This window comes from Manduca sexta, chromosome 2 (genome assembly GCF_014839805.1).
Source record: "Manduca sexta isolate Smith_Timp_Sample1 chromosome 2, JHU_Msex_v1.0, whole genome shotgun sequence".
NCBI lineage: Eukaryota > Metazoa > Arthropoda > Insecta > Lepidoptera > Sphingidae > Manduca > Manduca sexta.
The window spans coordinates 1,088,347-1,106,959 of NC_051116.1; the positions used below are offsets into that span (position 1 = coordinate 1,088,347).

At 36.3% G+C, this 18,613-nt stretch overlaps 1 protein-coding gene across 1 annotated transcript in view; it reads right to left on the minus strand.

The window, feature by feature from the left end:
- Window positions 1–18,613, minus strand: part of LOC115454130 (tyrosine-protein kinase-like otk) — a 62,221-nt gene that overhangs the window by 21,533 nt on the left and 22,075 nt on the right. The window contains exon 3 of the mRNA XM_037437138.1: window positions 465–533. Within this exon, the coding sequence (XP_037293035.1) occupies window positions 465–533 (69 nt within the window). The remainder of the gene's footprint in view (window positions 1–464; window positions 534–18,613) is intronic.

Sequence of the window (18,613 nt, forward strand, 5' to 3'; positions counted from 1 at the left end):
GCCATCCTGAGACATGAGATGTTAAGTCGCATTATGTTTGGTATTCCACTACGCTCGCCATCCCGAGAAGTCATTTTAAGTCTAATTATGTCCAGTAGTTACACTGGCTACAATGTCCTTCAAACACAACAGTGACTACACACTACTGCTTGGCAGAAACAGACATTGCGGTGGTACCTACCCAGGCGGACTCTCACATGAGACCATCACCAGTTAAGATTTAGATGACTTTTTAAAATTATTTGACTAAAGTTGGATCCTCAAAAATTTACTTTATGCAAGCTTTTATATCTTTTCTTTATGATGAAAGTATTCCGACTCCACATTGGGACGGGAAGGGTAGGGAGAAGAGTTAATGATTGAAACTATTAGTTCTCCTTCAAAGAACTTGCAATGGTATAAGGTAGGTGAATGAATGAATTAATTGAAATAAATGTTTCAGTGAAATTTTACATTTCCCTTACCATTAGCAGCCCGATGTCTCCTGTTAGGTTTGTGAGCCCGGATCCTATGCCCGGAATGATGACCGATATCTGTAAAGGAAAATAATACATATTATAGGTGCATATAAAGGATATAACGTTATATTCTGTTTTGAAATACCAATGTGATTATTCGGCATTAGAATATTTCTGAGTGGTAGGTCACTTGAATGTGATCCTTTAGTAACCGCGATATCTATTTGCACGGCTATGACTGTCATGCGAACTATATCACTATAAGGCCTAACTATATAACTATAAGGCCTATTAGCTTATCTTTCCAAAGATGTGATAAAATCGTAGTTAATTTTGAGAACTAGTGGCTCCGACAGACGTTCTCCTAAAAACGAGATAAAATCCTAGAAGCCAAGTACAGCGCCACCTACTGGTTTCAATTGGGAATCTAAACTATCCAGGGACCTACCCGGAAATATATAAAGAATTGCATCAAAATCGGACCAACAGTTTAGTAGTGACATACGCTAGAAAGAAGAATAATCACAGCTATCTGCTAAATTCACATTCAACAAACACACGAACTGCCAAACGCGCATAGTTAAAATAGTTGTTAAGGTTTTTAAAATTTTGCCAATTTTCCTAATCATTCTTTCCCCAAGAACCCTTTATAAAGTATAAATATCTTACAAAAAATATGAATCAAATCAGTGAAGCCGCTCTCAAGTTATGGCGAAACTAAGGGTAATATAGATTCACTTTTATGTATATAGATTTTCATCCTTCATCAGTAACTCCGAGCAGCACATTATAAGCATCTTTTTCACTTGACTTGTTAGTCAGTGAGTTTGGCATTATGATACTTAAGATCTCCGAATGGCGAGCATAACGTACCTTACGATGCTTTGTAATTCTTAAATTCTCGTTTAATAATTAAATCTAATTTCTAGCTGGTCGTTTTGTTACTGGCGTGTATTAGTATCAAGCAAACTTGCATCTAAAAATTTAGACTATAAGGTAAGAATATAGGGGACAAATCTATCCTTCTATTATACCTAGATTATCCGTTATCCGAGGACAATCGCCCTATTCACAATACTTATTGCATTTTATGATAGACCGAACGATGCACAAACTTGTAATTCCTGGTTTTCTGTTGCGTCTATAATATTGTATAAGGTATTCATGAACTATTAGTTAGGAATTGAGTGGAGAGCTGAGACGAACGTCCGCAGGCTTAAAGCCCAAAGTAACCTCGGACTTCGAAGCTCCATTTGTATTGTTAATTAATTATCCTTCATTTTAACGGTGAAAGGAAACATCGCGAGGAAACCTACATATCTGAGAGTCTTATAAATGCGAAAGTTTATGACAATGTTTACGGTGTTTGTTAGAAATAAACGCAATATAAGCGAACGGATTTGGATGAAATTTGGCATTTCAGTGGCCTATGTTCTAGATTATGTTTTTATATATCAGATCCCGCTGTCAACACCGTGGGAACCTACGAATGGGATATTGGAATCCCCTGCCTTAGCGACTGCAGGAGCCTGAAGGAAAGTTGACAGATTCTGATTATATCTGATTTCTAGACAGGTTTTTTTTATTGCTTTGAATGACGAGACGGGCTTGCCCTTCGCCTGATGGTAAGCGATACGACCGCCCATAAACAGCAGAAACACCATCCAACACCTTGAATTACAAAGTATTGTTTGGTATTCTACTGCGCTCGCCATCCTGAGACATGAGATGTTAGATCTTATTATGTTCAGTAGTTACACTGGCTACAATGTCCTTCAAACCGGAACACAACAGTGACTACATATTACTGCTGGGCGGCACAAATAGATATTACGATGGTACCTACCCAACCGGACTCTCACATATGAGACCTACCACCAGTAAAATACTGATTCTGATTATATCTGATTTTTAAACAGGTACCGCTATGAATTACTACAGTGTTTAGGGACTTTTGTAGGGGGAAAAAGCTTTTTACGTGGGCGAAGCCGCAAGCAATCTAATTCTTCATAAGAATTTTGAAGGTATGTGACTTCACTTAGTCTATGCCCTCTTAATAGAAGAGGAAGCCCGGGCCCAGCAATGAGACAGTATATCAGTGACAGAGTCCTTATAACCCGATTCCTACGGCTTCCCTTTATGTAGAATCTTATTATCATTAGAACCATTTACAGACCGCAATTATGCATAGTACCTTTATGTTGTGTCGGGTTTCGAAATTTCACCTTTCGCCACTGCAATATATAATACAAGGCAGTTATGATTATAAAATGTTCAGTATTTAGTTATACCAACCTTGTAATCTATACTAAGACACTACTGGGAAAGTATCGGGTAACTTTATTTATTGCGTATAATAAATCTCCGTATTTCGTAGCCATTAAAAATGTTTATGTACGTCGTTGGAATATATCTCACTGGACGAAATGAAATATTTCACGAAGCACTATCAACTGATTCATTCCATCATCGAGTCATTCAGTCATTCCAAATTAAAATTTAATATTTAATGTGTATACAAAATAGTGCTGCGACGGGTAGTCGATTAATCATGGCTGTTCGAAATTCGAATTTGTTTTCTTTTTTTAAATGTCGGAAATGGAATACAAAATAGACTTCGGATTAGTAAATTTTAATGGCTTCACGTGAACAAGATTAATGTTTTACTTAACATTTTTACGGTAAAAATGTGGCCAAATATAAATCTGGTTATTTTCAATGTACTTAAACATTTTTATGTAATCAGAGATCAGTGTAATAAAGGGCTAAAGTCGATCAGATTATACTGCACTAAACACTTCAAAAGATCATCGATAAATCATAATTTAATCGCTGCATAAATATTGCTAACGTAGAACGTTGCCAAAATACATAAAAATCGTTATATAATTTTAAAAAAAGAACCACAGACAAAAGCTTATCATAATCTTCAATAATCCATTCGCAGTAATTACTTAAGAAAGCACTACCAACCTAACGAAAATCATAATCCCTTTGTCTATGGTATCGTACCAAACGGAACGCGTCTCGATGTTGAACGCAGTGAGTCTGTAACGTAAACAATGCGAGTGCGAGCGGCCTACATCAAACGAGTATGCTTTTACTGACCGTTAGGGTAGCAATGTGCGTTGTAAGGACTTTCTTTTTTTGATTTTGGATATGTAGGTTTTAAAAAAGTGGAAGTGTTACATAGATTAGCAATTTCGTATTCTTATTCCCTGGATAATGTGTACATGGGTTGTTAGTATTGAAATTTTTGGCCGAATTTCATACCATAATCAAATAATGCTTGTTCGTTAATTATCTTTTAATACAGGTATTTTGATATATAATCACAACTGTAAAATCAGACTAGACATGGTTCTGCTAAATAAGAGTTTTTAGGGTCAAAAAGAGTATCCTATATTACTGAAAATAATATAATTTTCTATAAGTGGAATTATTAACTGAGTTTTACAGGCTCTTCTATTATTCTGCAAGGATTATAAAAGATCCAAAAACCAATTTTATCTCAACTATTTCCTCTCCAACTCACATAAAAACCAGAGCTACGCCACATAGAGTTTTGTATTCAAAGTTCGATTGGTGCTACTTTTAACTAAAGAGTACCTTCTACATCTGGCTCATTTTGTCATTCATTAATATAATAGGGTATTTGACTTATTTTTATTTATAACTTTTATAAAATATGTACGTCATATAAATTCTAAAACAGAAGAAATCATTGAAATCTGGTGCAAAATCTACAAGTTACAAGCCATGGAAATTAGGGAGTAGGGGTAAGTGTCAAAAAACAGAAAAAGAACGAAATACTTTCATGTGACGTCAGCGAGCATTACTACACTCCACGCCCACTCTTGCTCGTAGCAAAATTTGAAATTTGAATTGCTCTCATTTCTTATCGAATTTTAATGCTGTTTTCACAGAAGGATTTCTTATTGTACTAATTGCTGTAACATATTTAAAAATGCACAAAATCAAACAGTCAAATACCATATTAAAAATATCCAGAATATCCACAACCCGTCCAAATCACACCCACTGCACCCAACATAAATATAAAGGCGCTCTGTGCCGCGTCAGTCGGCATTGAACCCACAACGGGTTCACGGGCTGATCAATTATCACCTCAGCGTTATTGGAGCGACGACTGACGACCATGTCGGAAGCTTTGGTCGTTTGAATCCATCTGGGTTTGGTTGAGACGGGTTATTTTAGGTTTTTAGATGACAGCCTCTATTGCGCGGTGATTTGTGGAATTGAAATTCCCTTATGCAAGACTTGGAGTTAAGACTAATTACTGTATAGAGAAACCACTATTCCTGTATTTATGCTACAAGACCTAAGTTCTACTTACATATCTAAATAATATTAATAACAAATATTATTATTTTTGCCGCTGTACCAATATACAAATTTGCATGCTGTTGTCTCCTATAATTTAAGAGGCACGTCACATTGTTAGTTGGAAAAATGCTACGACATTGTTTTTATTATATGCCGTATATCCTTCGTTGGAGGTCCTTAAATAAATAAATAATTATTATTATGTATCTTGACCTATCATAAGTGCAACTATATCCACCTACGTGAATAATTACTTTATTATTATTTTCTTTCAATGGCTAATGCTACATATAATTCGATTCCTGTCGGCTTCCCTTTCGTAATTTATGTTAAATCTAATTATTATTACGATTTGAAGACCGTATTTATGTATATTATTAGTACCTATAAGTCGTGTCGTGTTCTCTTTCAGATAATGTCACCCTTGATATCGGAACCATTTTGAAGAGGTGTTCGCTGCTTATATATTTATTTCGGCGATCAATCAATGCCTACATTTAGTCTCATTCAAAACATCAACTATTATAATGATTTCTTAGTCCATTGAAATGTTACATTTTTTAGGCCTTACCTTGCGTTTTTTAGAGGACGCAATTTAATTTTTTTTAAGTGTAGGGGGGGTCAGTCTAAAGCTAAAACCAAGGTAAAAACCATTTCAACCCCTATTTTCAAGATGGCGGCCGTGGGACAAGGGTGGCGACCCCACAAACTTGGTTTTAGCTTTAGACTGACCCCCCCTACACTTTAAAAAAATAAAATTGCGTCCTCTAAAAAACGCAACCCCAAATGTAACTTTTCAATGGACTATCTATGTTTACGCGAATATTAGACATTGACGTAAAACTATTTTTCTGATATTTGTCGCGGTTTTTTATATAAAATTTTCTCCAGACGTTTCGAAGACTCCATCCTTCATAGTCACGGGGGGGGGGAAATATTATAAAAAAAACAGCGCTAAAATTCGGAAAAAATGGCATTTCAAGTATATATTAATAATAAAAAAAGAAAATAAGGATCAAAGCGCCATAGACCCCATTAGCCGCGCCTTTTTACAACTACTTTTATTATTCACGCGTGCAAACGCAAATTTAAACATTGATTAGATTGGTATCAACAGATGTTTTATGATGCCGCGCCGGCGTCATGTAAAAAAACTATAAACATGTAACACGTTATCTATGGCTTGTACGTGTTACATTTACTCTATGATATCGCTGTACCGGAAAACGTAGGTAAATTTTTAAGTATTTTTTTTAATCAGATTGTACGCTTCTAAATTTGAAATATTTGCGTCTCTAATTGTAACTAGTAAATGAATTTTGGAAGTTTTTTTTTTAAATTACTTTTGGACTTGGAATAAGATAATTTTAAACTTCGAACACTACAGTTCGATTTCTTGTTTCTGAAAAAAAAAATTGCGATTTATCATGCAATTTTGTGTACGGCAAAATTTTACCGTACTGAACTAAAATACAACAATTTCTACTTATCTATTATTATATTTTTATCGTTCACAATACAGTCAAACTTCAGCCGCCATACATGGTTAAGGCTTTATGGGCTAATAAAAAAACACGTACTGGCTGGACATGGCATTTGGGAAAACCGTTTAAAAAAAGAACAAACTTTAGCGCCCCTGGCGGCAGTTTCGCGTACCGAGCATAATGGCGGCGTTGCCATGACAACCGATCGTAAAATTTTACGACCCGCGCCCCCGTCATGGGCCGCTTTGAAAACGGTTACTTTGCGAGTGCCTGGATTCTATGAGATTAGAGATCTCCATTTCATTTGGATGTACCAACTATTCTTATTGGGTCGTAGTAGGGGCGATATTTTGATCGTATGTGCTGAGTTTCTAACGTTATTATGTTGGCAATAACGTTGGGAAGGAATGTTGGCGGGTTCTCGTTTTGTTTTTGCATTTAAATTGTATGTTTTACGTTTGTTAGAACGAAGAAACAGATTTTGCATATCTTAAACTATTTTTTTACCCCCTTGAATCCTTTGAAATCGATGTCCTAGCATGATATACAAATATTTAACATCATATTTAAAACTAGGTTTTGCTCGCGGCCTAGCCCGCACGAAGGAGTTTTCTGGGGTAAAAGTCCCGCTATATATTTTCCCGGGACAGAAAATAGCCTTTAACCTTTCCAGGGTCTTAAACTATCTCCATACAAATTTCATAAAAATCCGTTCAGTAGATTTTGAGAAAATCGATAACATACAAGCAGAAAAGGGGACTTTGTTTTATAATATGTATAGATAGAGCAAGAAACTAGTTACAATGCAAGAAAATCCGATGAAATATGTAAAGTTCAAGAAGCTTTGCCTAAAACAAATAACTTCGTCCATCAAGATGGCAATTTAATCAAAATTAGTCAAATACTCCAGCAATTTAACCGGTTGCACTTTGTAAAATAATTAAATTGGACCCCCTCATAAACAAACCCCCCTAAAGTCGTAAACTGACGCGGCTTGATGGAATTTGGACCCTTAAATATCACATTTTATGACCTGACGTGGCGGCTCTCATTAACTCAAGCCGTAAAAAAGTTAATGGCGATAGAGTTTGTACGGAAAATTATTTGTATTGCGTGCGTTGAAATGAAAATATTTTGATGGGTCTATAAAATATTTAATACTAGTTGCTCAACCTCGACGTGAAAACCTTTCCTGGTTACCTTCCTAATGCGTACTTTTCTTAGGCCAAATGCCATTTCACCAGCTACGTTATCATATTTAATAGGCAGCAAGCACATTTCACACATTAGTGCCGTGATAGCCTAGTTGGCTATGGAACGGACTGCCGAGAAGAATGTCCGCAGGTTTAAATCCCAAGGGCACACACCTCTGACTTTTCTAAAAATTATGTGTGTATTCTTTGTGAATTATCACTTGCTTTAATGGTGAAGGAAAACATCGTGAGAGAACCTGCACACCTGAGAAGTTCGCTATAGGAATTTTGAGGGTGTGTGAAGTGTACTAATCCGCACTAGGCCAGCGTGGTGGACTATGGATTCCTCACAGTTGTAGAGGAGGCTCGTGCTCAGCAGTGGGACAGTATATAATACTGGGCTGATGATTATTGCAAGCACATTTCTACCTGTCTGATTATGTACAGAAAAAATCACCATTTTACTTTATTTAGGGATCGCATCTGAAATTTGCCAGTTGTGCCTACTGCGCCGTTAAGGTGTAATTATTTTGTTATCTAAACGAGTCACTCGTTAGGTAATAAACACAATCATTTATCAAGTTTGCTGTAACACCATCTTGAACTTTGAACTACAATGCACTGTTTGGTATTCCACCATGCTCGTCATTCTCAGACATACGATGTTAATTCCTATAATTCCTGGTAATCATGCTGGTTACAATGTTCTGCAAATCGGACCACAAAGACTCCTGTAAACTACTGCTCGGTGAAAGAAATAGACATTGCGATGTAATCCAGAAGGCCTCTCCTATACGTTCTACCAGTAGTAGAATAGAATAATGAAGCAAAAACTGCATCTCAACCCATTCAGCCGAAACGGACTACTGTTTATAAGGGTAACCAGTTCGATTCCGAGCACGTACATAATAACGTCTCGGTTGTCACGGCTAATTCATTTTGTATACGTAGCGCCGTCCGTCTGTTTGTGTATTCATCGGGCATCGGATCCAAGTCTGTTTAATTTGACAATGGCGTCTTGGTATTGTGGGAGGTTTCTGACGACTAGCGTGGTTGTGGAGATTTGACCTCTATAAAGGATGAATTTTTAAAGTGCTCATCAAGGAAATCCTGCGTAAGCTATCACGATACCTTGAAATGACAAACCCACACACACACGCACATATCACGCATTTATATCCGAAGGGATATCCAGAGGTGCAACCAGAGCACCCACTTTTCGCCAAAAGCGTTCCGTCTCATGATGTGAAATGATGATACTATAAAATTTGCTCTCAAATTAGAGGTCATAATAATGAGTACTAGTTGATGCCCGCGACTTCATCTCTAACTAAAAAAAATATATTTAAATCTATGTATTAGAAAAACTAAAATATATTTTTGAAAAGTCGATGACAAAAAACAAAATCTCTTTAGTTCTCATGTGTAGAACAAAGGTCCTATATAATTTTTTTATTGCACACTAGCAACGTGCCCCAGCTTCGCACGGGTAGCAAATGATATATGGCCATCAACCAATTTACACAAAAAAATTAATGAATTATTATTAACCTTCCTCTTGAATCACTCCGTCCATTGGTAAATAACGTATGAAAATCATCATGATAGTTTTTGAGTTTATAGCAATCAAACAGATAGACGCAGCAGTGAGGGACATTTATTCTATATCTTACTTTTGCTTGCGGCTTCGTCCGCTGAAAGAGTTTTGCCGGGATAAAAGTCCCGCTATATATTTTCTCGGGATAAAAAGTAGCCGATGTTCTTCTCAGGGTCTCAAAATATATACATACCAAATTTCGTAGACATCCATTCGATAATTATAGAGCTTATTGCGTTCAGACAAATGCGGCGGCAGAGAAACTTTGCTTTATAATATACTAGCTTTTGCTTGCGGTTTTGCATGCGCGATAATTTATTTATTTAATTATAAAAAAACACAACGTAGGCTCTCGAAAAGAATAAATTTCCGTTTTTGCAAACATTGTTCATTGATGTTCCGCTTCTATTGGTCATAGCGTAATGTTATATAGCCTGTAACCTTCCTTGATAAATGGGCTATCCAACACAAATATAACTTTTCAATTCGAACCAGTAGTTCCTGAGATTAGCGCGTTCAAACAAACTCTTCAGCTTTATATAACAGTATAAATATAGAAGTATATCAGGAGTCCACATAAATATACTTATAAGCATCTTCCAAATAAATTCGTCGACACAAAGAATAACACAGAAACAAAGTTAATATAATTTGCGGGCAGATTCGTGACCCGCGGACGTTCTTTGGCACGTTTGGACCTTACTACATTCACATATTATTTACGTATATGTACTAGATGTTATTATAATATCAGCCCTGTATTATATACTGTCTTACTGTTGGGCACGAGCCTCCTCCACTACTGAGAGGGATTAGGCCTCAGTCCACCACGCTGGCCTAGTGCGGATTGGTAGACTTCACGCACCCTCGAAAATTCCTATAAAGAATTTCTCAGGTATGCAGGTTACCTCACGATGTTTTTCCTTCAACGTTAAAGCAAGCGATAATTGACGAAGAATACACACATAATTTTTTAGAAGTCAGAGGTGTGTGCCCTTACGATTTGAACCTGCGGACATTCGTCTCAGCAGTCCGTTCCACGCCCAACTAGACAACTACTACATTCACATATTATTTACGGATATGTACTAGATGTTATTGGGTTTATTTATTTCTATATCACTCTATCCATTATTTTGGGATAAATATTATTTGTGTTCTATTTCGGACTTTTTGTATCATATCCTATATACTGTTTATTACTGGGCATGAGCGTCCGCTATTTCTGAGGTTTAAGGTCTTAGTCCTCCATGCTGGCCTAGTGCGGCTTGGCAATTATTTTTATTTAGTTCCAGTAAAAAAAATTTACTATGAAAATAAAACAAAAAATGCAAACAGTCAAATTACTTACTATTAATCGTTAATCCTTATAAATCAATTTCCTTGACAATGATTAGAACTAATAAGACTCAAAGAAAGGCGGCCATTTTAAAAATGGCGATTACACGATTTTATTGTGACACATTCTCCCCTCTCACAAAAGTCGTAAAACAACAATGGCCGAAGCACTTAGTGCAACATAATTTACAACGTACAGACAGACCAACGAACTCTAATTGAATTATAGCAAATTTATTACCCGTTTAAATGTATTGTCATGACATTACAACGCCACTTAGAGGAAAAGAAAATTTGTAACAGGAGTCTAGAAATAAATATCAACAGCATCCGGTAGGAAGATTTATTTTGTTCTGTAATGGAATTAATAATCGTATTACAAAACTTAATGTTACAAATAAGATTGTTAAAGATGTTCGCTTGCAGAAAACGGAGAAATTTTTAAATGAATTTGAATGAAATTTGGACCAGTCTAAAACCTGGAAAACGCAATACTTTGCTCTGATAAATTACTTAAACTTTTATATGGGGAAACGACTTTTACTCGAACCTCAAACATATATAATTTTTAAATCGTGGAATACAAAAAAAAAATGTCAACACTCCACAGCGTCCAATTCGCAGCAAGTTCCCCACGCTCCTTCGCAGCCTAATAATCGCGAAAGCGCTGTAAACGGTGGTAAACGCTCTAGTTTACTCTCGAGCACTTTTCATTAGAATCGAGCATTACACCGACTCTGGCACTAATGGTAGAATAAACGTAAATAATGCCGCCTTTTTGTGGCCTATTTGAAGGCAGCAAAAATTAAACGGAGTACTGGCATAATGGCGCGTTTTAAATTTGTGTTTTTGAATTTCGAATTTGGTTTTTTTAGTAATTTGTACATACTTTTCTTATTTCCACAGATTAAAAAAATGTAAGAAAAAGTTATGGAAGAATTTTATTTGGTTTTAAACTTTAATTGGATGACTTTCAATTGGGCGTGGTCTTAGAAATACTTAAGAAAAAAAACAATCTTCACTTACAACTTCACTTTAATACGGTTAAATATAGACCTTATCGGACGGAGTTAAGATTGATTCCTTGAGTTGCTGTTGAATGGGATTTTTAGCATAGACCAATTAATTTCTGAAGGCTTATAAGTTTGCAAAAGTTTACGCTTTGTAAAACTTTTCAGCTTAAACTACAGATCAATACGTATAAAAAAATCGCGCGACCGCTTCAGAAACTCTAGTCTTACTCTTATTTTTCGTTAGTTCAAAATTGGAAATGTTTTTATAAGCAAATTATTTCAAAACTTATTAAATCTAAAACATGTTATCAATGAAACAAAACCAATTAAAGGAGCTTCTGTTTTAAATAATTTTGAAAAGAGATACATTAGTTTCTTGCCCGTTCTTGAGTAGAAACTGCTTTCTGAACTAGTGGTGGAGTAAAATTCACAAAAACTAAATAATGTTTCAAATTATATGGGTTTAAATACTATTTAATTTCATAGAATCCAATAATAACTTAAATGTGGCTCTATCGTTACTAATTATTCGCAAAAAACGTAATTTGTACTAATATTGCATTACATTCTTTAGTATTATCTCTTTTATATATTTTCAGTGTAGTTACGCGTATAATAAAATTTACTTCCTTTCTCTTTGCTACGGAAGGCACCATAAGATCACAAACCGACGGTATTGTTTCGATTTTTTGCAAAAACCATAAGGGAAGCACCTTTATTCACATCACGTGCCGACCCAAATACGTCGCGCAAGCGTCCTACCATTCTAAGTTTCGGTAATAACATAAGGAATAACTGCCAACTTAGTTTTACTTGCTATTGGCTGTTTGGGGACATTTCTGTTGACTATAGTTTGGATGTTTCATTTTCTACATTAGCATCAGCCTTTGTTTTGAGGGATACCTTGAGGTATACAATAAACGGCGATAGCCTAGTTGGGTGTGGAACGGACTGCCGAGACGTATGTCCGCAGGTTCAAATCCCAAGGGCACACACCTCTGACTTTTCTAAAAAAAAATCATGTGTGTATTCTTTGTGAATTTATCGTTCGCTTTAACGGTGAAGGAAAACATTATGAGGAAACCTGCACATCTGAGAAGTTTTCTATAGGAATATCGAACGTGTGTGAAGTCTACCAATCCGCACTAGGCCAGCGTGGTGGACTAAGGCCTAATCCCTCTCAGTAGTAGAGGAGGCCCGTGCTCAGCAGTGGGCAAGTATATAATACAGGGCTGATATTATTATTATATTTTTTTATATTTTGAGGTATACAAACATTTCACACATCACATATTTATCCCCGAAAAGGTATGCAGAGGCGCAAGCAAGGCACCCACTTTTCGCCAAGTGTGTTCGCCATGATGTGATAGGGAGCGAGCCTATTGCCTTATCGGACACAAATTCCAGACTCCGAGCTGATACTGTGTAGAAAAACCCAAATATCACTTTGCCCGATCCGGGATTCGAACCCAGGATCGCGCATGCAGTACAACTATGACACCGAGGCAGTCACAAACACTTCGTTTTTCGTATTTGGTTCCATGTAAAAGATCTTCGTCATTATAATGTATATAATGTAATATAAACCTCTACATAGCATCTGTTACGTAATCCTGAAATCCCGTAAATGGCCATATTTTTAATTAATTTTGTTATTTATTAAATGATATGTTAGCTGTTGGTTTACCAATAACTAAATTATCTTCAGCCTTTGGAAGTCCACTGCTGAACATACGCCTTAATATTTCCAGGCAACAAGTTAAAGCTACTTGTGTCCAGCGAGCGCCTTCGATCGTCAGTCCGTCCACCTTGTAGGTAGGGGTTCAATGCTTCAGTGTCTTACTTTCTAATTGATATTTAAATGCGAAAATTTGTGAACTACATTAATTGTTTACTTGAGATCTCACTCAGAGATGAGAGTGGTAATTAATATGGCCCTAAGATATAATAATATGAGTACCTGTATTAAATACAATCACTACTAGACACGGGCCTCCTCTACTACTAAGAGGGATTGGACCTTAGTCCACCACGCTAGCCTAGTGCGAATTGGTAGACTTAACACCCCTCAAAATTCCTATAGAGAACTTCTCAGGTATGCAGGTTTATCACGATGTTTTCCTCCATCGTTAAAACAAGCGGTAATTCGCAAGGAATACATAATTTTGGAAAAGTCATTTGTGCTCTTGGATTTTACACCTGCGGACATTCGTCTCGGCAGTCCGTTCCACACCCAACTAGGCTATCGCCGCTTAGATTTAAGTATATTTGGCGTTAAAGATATTTCTTGAAACTGATAGTAGGTTTTTTGTATGTGGAGTCCGCCTGAGTAGGTACCACCGCAATGTCTATTTCTGCCGTCAAACAGCAGTGTATAGTCGCTGTTGTGTTCCGGTTTGAAGGACACTAGCCAGTGTAACTACTGAACATAATAAGACTTAACATCTCAAGTCTCAGGATGACGAGCGCAGTGGAATACGAAACACATAATTTGTAATTCAAGGTATTAGATGGTGTTTCTACTGTTTATTGGCAATCATATCGCTTACCAGCAGGCGAACGGCAAGCTCGACTCGTAAATCAAAGCAATAAAAAAATACGTAAAAGCCAGCCTAAGTAATATATTTTTACAAACCTATCTGCTTTATTTCTTTCATAAAACTTTCACAAATGTCTATGTAAATGACATTTTAAAACGCGTAACATTTATACAGCGCGTGTGTTACTTTCATCCATAATTTGCAGGAATGACAAATCAAAAGGATGCAAATTTTTGTTGCAGATGCGTCGCGCGCGAAATGTCACGCATTTTTGCGTTTGTGGCGGTTTTTATTTCATTCCGTATGTATGGTTTTAGATGTTACATGAGTGATTTTTTTCCGCGGTTAAAATCATGATTATATTGAACGAGAAATTACTTTTAAGACGGGAATCACTTTTGCTGATCCTTTTCTGTAAGTGCAAATACATCTGTAGCAAATTTGTGGATTCAAATTTGCTTGAGATCATTGTTTTATTGTTTAAATTTGCCACTCACATTAAGTCTTGCAACTGTGTTAAGACCCTCCGTAATGGCTCTCGTAAGTGTGTTGCATTCCGGGATCATGTGTATATCCAGTTCTAACAGGCCGGCATAATTATATCGACTGCTGAGGGGTAATCATCTCTCGTCAGTCGACATTCTATTGGACCCCACTCCACTTACTATCGGAAGCAGTAGGGTCACTGTCGTGCGTGTAAAACAACACTGTTGGTAAAGTTTGGAACCATCATTAAAACATTTTTATAGCAAAAGCCAACAATACCCTATATGGAATCGAAGCTCCGACATCTGTTGGCAAAAAGACAAGGGCGGGGCAAAATGGCGGCCTCTTGGTCATTTTATCTATCGTCCAAAACCAAAAAGTGTTCTCATTTGCGCTTCTGCCTACCAAAAAAAGAGATATTTAACACAACAAAAAATTTGCGAAATTGTTCCGTCCGTTCACGCGTGATGGTGACTAAGCCAGCCCGAGCTGGTTACTTCAGTTTGTACCTTGTTTTTATTATAAACTTTATCCCTAATTTAAAATGTCCATAGTTATACAAGTAATTTTAATAGTTGTTTAGAAATAATAATTATTATTCTTATGCTTTGTTTTGACGTATCATAAGTGCAACTTTGTTCGCCTACGTGATAAATAAAGTATTTTATTTTATTATTTTTAAGATAATAGAGATTCTTTTATATATTGATAACATTAGCAAACAAAACGCGTGTACAATACGCAGCCGTGGTTACGATCAAAACTCTATTATGCGATGTCCCTTGAGAAATTCGCATAATATGCGGAAACATAATACTCCAATGTTCCAACCGTTTCTCGTTTGGGTTCATCTCGTTTCTCATGAGCTGTTTGAATAATAAAAAGTTTATTGCGTATTAATAATACCAGGCCTGTATGTATGTCCCACGATGCTCTAGTTGGGCATGGAACGGTCTGGTGTGACGGTTTTTCTTTTTTTTAAGCCTTCAATGACGAGACGAGCTTGCCGTTCGCCTGATGGTAAGCGATACGACCGCCCATAATCAGTAGAAACACCATCCAACACCTTGACACAAAGTATTGTTTGGTATTCCACTGCGCTCGCCATCCTGAGACATGAGATGTTAAGTCTTATAATGTCAAGTAATTACACTGGCTACAATGTCCTTCAAACCGGAACACAACAGTAACTACACATTGTTGCTTGGCGGCAGAAGACACTGCTGTGGTACCCACCGAAGCGGACTCTCACATATGAGAGACCTACCACCAGTTAATTTTTATAGGTAATAAATAACAAAATTATACGTGGAGGAAATATACTTTATTGCGTAATGCGTACTCTTTTGGTAGTCGTATCTTTTTTAACTAACGAACAGTTTCAATAAACAAACCCAATCGAATTTTAGATCTATCTCAAAAAAGGACCAATCAGAAGCAAGTTTTTTGACATAGTTACAAATGGTTTAGTTTGATTGGTTCATTCTCGGAATCAGATTATTAAAACAGTTATTGAAACCAGCTGTAAGTGGGAGATGAACATGTCAATTTCAAAATGAAATATAAAGTTGTCAATGGAAAAATAAAATGCCATCTAACAATCTGTCTTTCTAATCTGCCTGAATTTGCGACATATATTTAATACAATTAATTATTGTATGTATTTCACTCCAATATCGATAATTTGATTAAATGTTCACTGTTTACGATCCATACATCACAAACTTACCTAAGGCAGGTAGGTATACCTTATCAATACTACATCCAGAATACCATAAAAAACTCTTCAATGACAATGTTCACAACTAAAACAATAGCAAAAAAGAGCATCAGAAAAATCAAAAGGTTCGCAAACAATTAGAAACAATACCCGTCGAATATTCGACAAAAAACTCAATAAAAGACCAGACGGTCATACAAACGCGTACAAACATTCGAAAAACGTTCTAATTCTCTAACATATCGAGATCGAAAACAAAACGGGCATAGCCAACTCATCAATTATTAGCCGGTGGAATTTTTGCGTATGGCAACACAATGGCCCATCAATCCGGAACAAAAAGCTGGCGACACTAACATTCTGGCGGGAAACAAAGGGCGCGCGGAAAAAACGCGGCAAATCTGCGCTGCGAACGTTCGGACTCTTATGTTTTTTGTTGCGATATAACTTCATTGTTTCTTATTTTTATATCTTTTTTAAACTTCCATTACATGCCGTAATGCCCTTATTTAATGAACCGCAAAAATCAGCTTCACGAAGCAACTATTCTTAATTCTGCTATTGATACACGTATCTTCCTATACCTACATGTGTGTTTGTGATCTTATTTTATTCAGTTATTTATATTGTAAACTAGCTTCCGCCCGCAGCTTCGCCCGCGTGGATTTCGGGTTTCAAAAATGGAGAAGGTGCTCAATTTGTCGGGATGTTTTTTTAATTTATGGTGGTATGCAGGTGGTCCGATTGTCCGGTCAGGGTCTGATGATGGGATCCTGGTGAAATCGAAGGAACTTTTAACCATTAAGGTTGCACACGAAATGACGGAAGCTTAAAAAATGGAGTAACTTCTCCCGTTTTCCCAACATTTTCCATCACTGCTATGCTCCTATTAATTGTAGCGTGATGAAAAGTATACTATAACCAGCTCAGGAGTATGAAAAATAATTGTACCAAGTTAAGTTAAAATCCGTCGAGTAGTTTTTGTTTCTATAACGATTATACAGACAGACAGACAAAAATTTTACTAATTGCATTTTTGGCATCAGTATCGATCCCTAATCACCCCCAGTTATTTTGGAAATATATTTCATGTACAGAATTGACCTCTCTACAGATTTATTATAAGTATAGATATGCAAAAGTAGCTCAAAAATTGTCCATAATGAAAACATGCATTTTAAAGTAAAACAAAAGAAATAATATCGTGAAGCCAACCAAATAACTAATGATATATTAAATTTTGTGACTGTTCAATTTAGTCGGGTCCGCGATATCACTTTTGTTGAGTTTCAGAACGCGACATTACATTATTATATTCTGTGCTCCAACGCACACTGCTTTGATGTTAGGAACACACCTACATTGCTTAGACAACAGTGAACTTTATCTAATAGCAATAAAGCTCAAATTGACTCTACGTATTAGTTAGAAAACGTTTGTATGGGAAATAGAAAAATGCTGTTTTGAGGATTTTCCCGGCAATTATTCGAATTTTTCTCACCTTTTAAACCTTCCCTAGACCTCCACGAATAATTCAAGACCAAGATAAGATAAATCCGTTCAGCCGTTCTCGAGTTTTAGCGAGACTAACGAACAGCAATTCATTTTTATATATATAGATACAATTTATTTCTGTTATTAGATAAAAAACTAAATATATATTTGTGAGAAATTGTTTTTTGACGATTGTCCTATGCTGTTTACCTTAATTAAAAAAAAAAAAAATATGACTCAGAATTTATAACAAACCTCATTACAAGTCTCACTTGACATAAATGTTCTTTTCCTAGATAATAAGTACCCTGATCTGTTGAATAATTTCAACAATAATATTTTTATACATATTTTTTTTTTGTAATTGACATACGTTTTATTAGCCTGGCAGGGCCGGCTTATACACACACCGGTCTTGCGGGTGAGTGCTTTAGGCACTGCGAACCCTTAATTTCTATATAAACATCATCACATTTATATAGGATATCAACTAGCCGTCTCAACCAATCAAAACACATCTCAATATCGCAATCATTAACCGACGCGGTGCAACGTCGAGTATGCCTGTCTTTGTTAGTCCCATACAATATGAAGGGGACGGCACAAAAGAATGCTCCGCTATTCATAGCGTGAGGCGACGAACCGTGTTCCACACTAGTCGATGATCATCATTTAGGGATGGGATTGTATCGATAGAGGTTTTAACGTTATCGATTTAAATAAATGTAAACGTATTTGACAGGAAATTGACCATTCAGAATGAAGTTAAGACCTGATTACAGATGACTGTTTGGTTTATTCTTGACATTGATCCGTGGTTAGCGATTTGATTCGTTAATTAGGCAATATAAGTTGTACTTTAATTTTAGCGTTATATTAAACTGTAATGGCATTATTTATCGCATTAATGAAGACGAAGTGTTTTTTGCTATTAGGAGGGCAC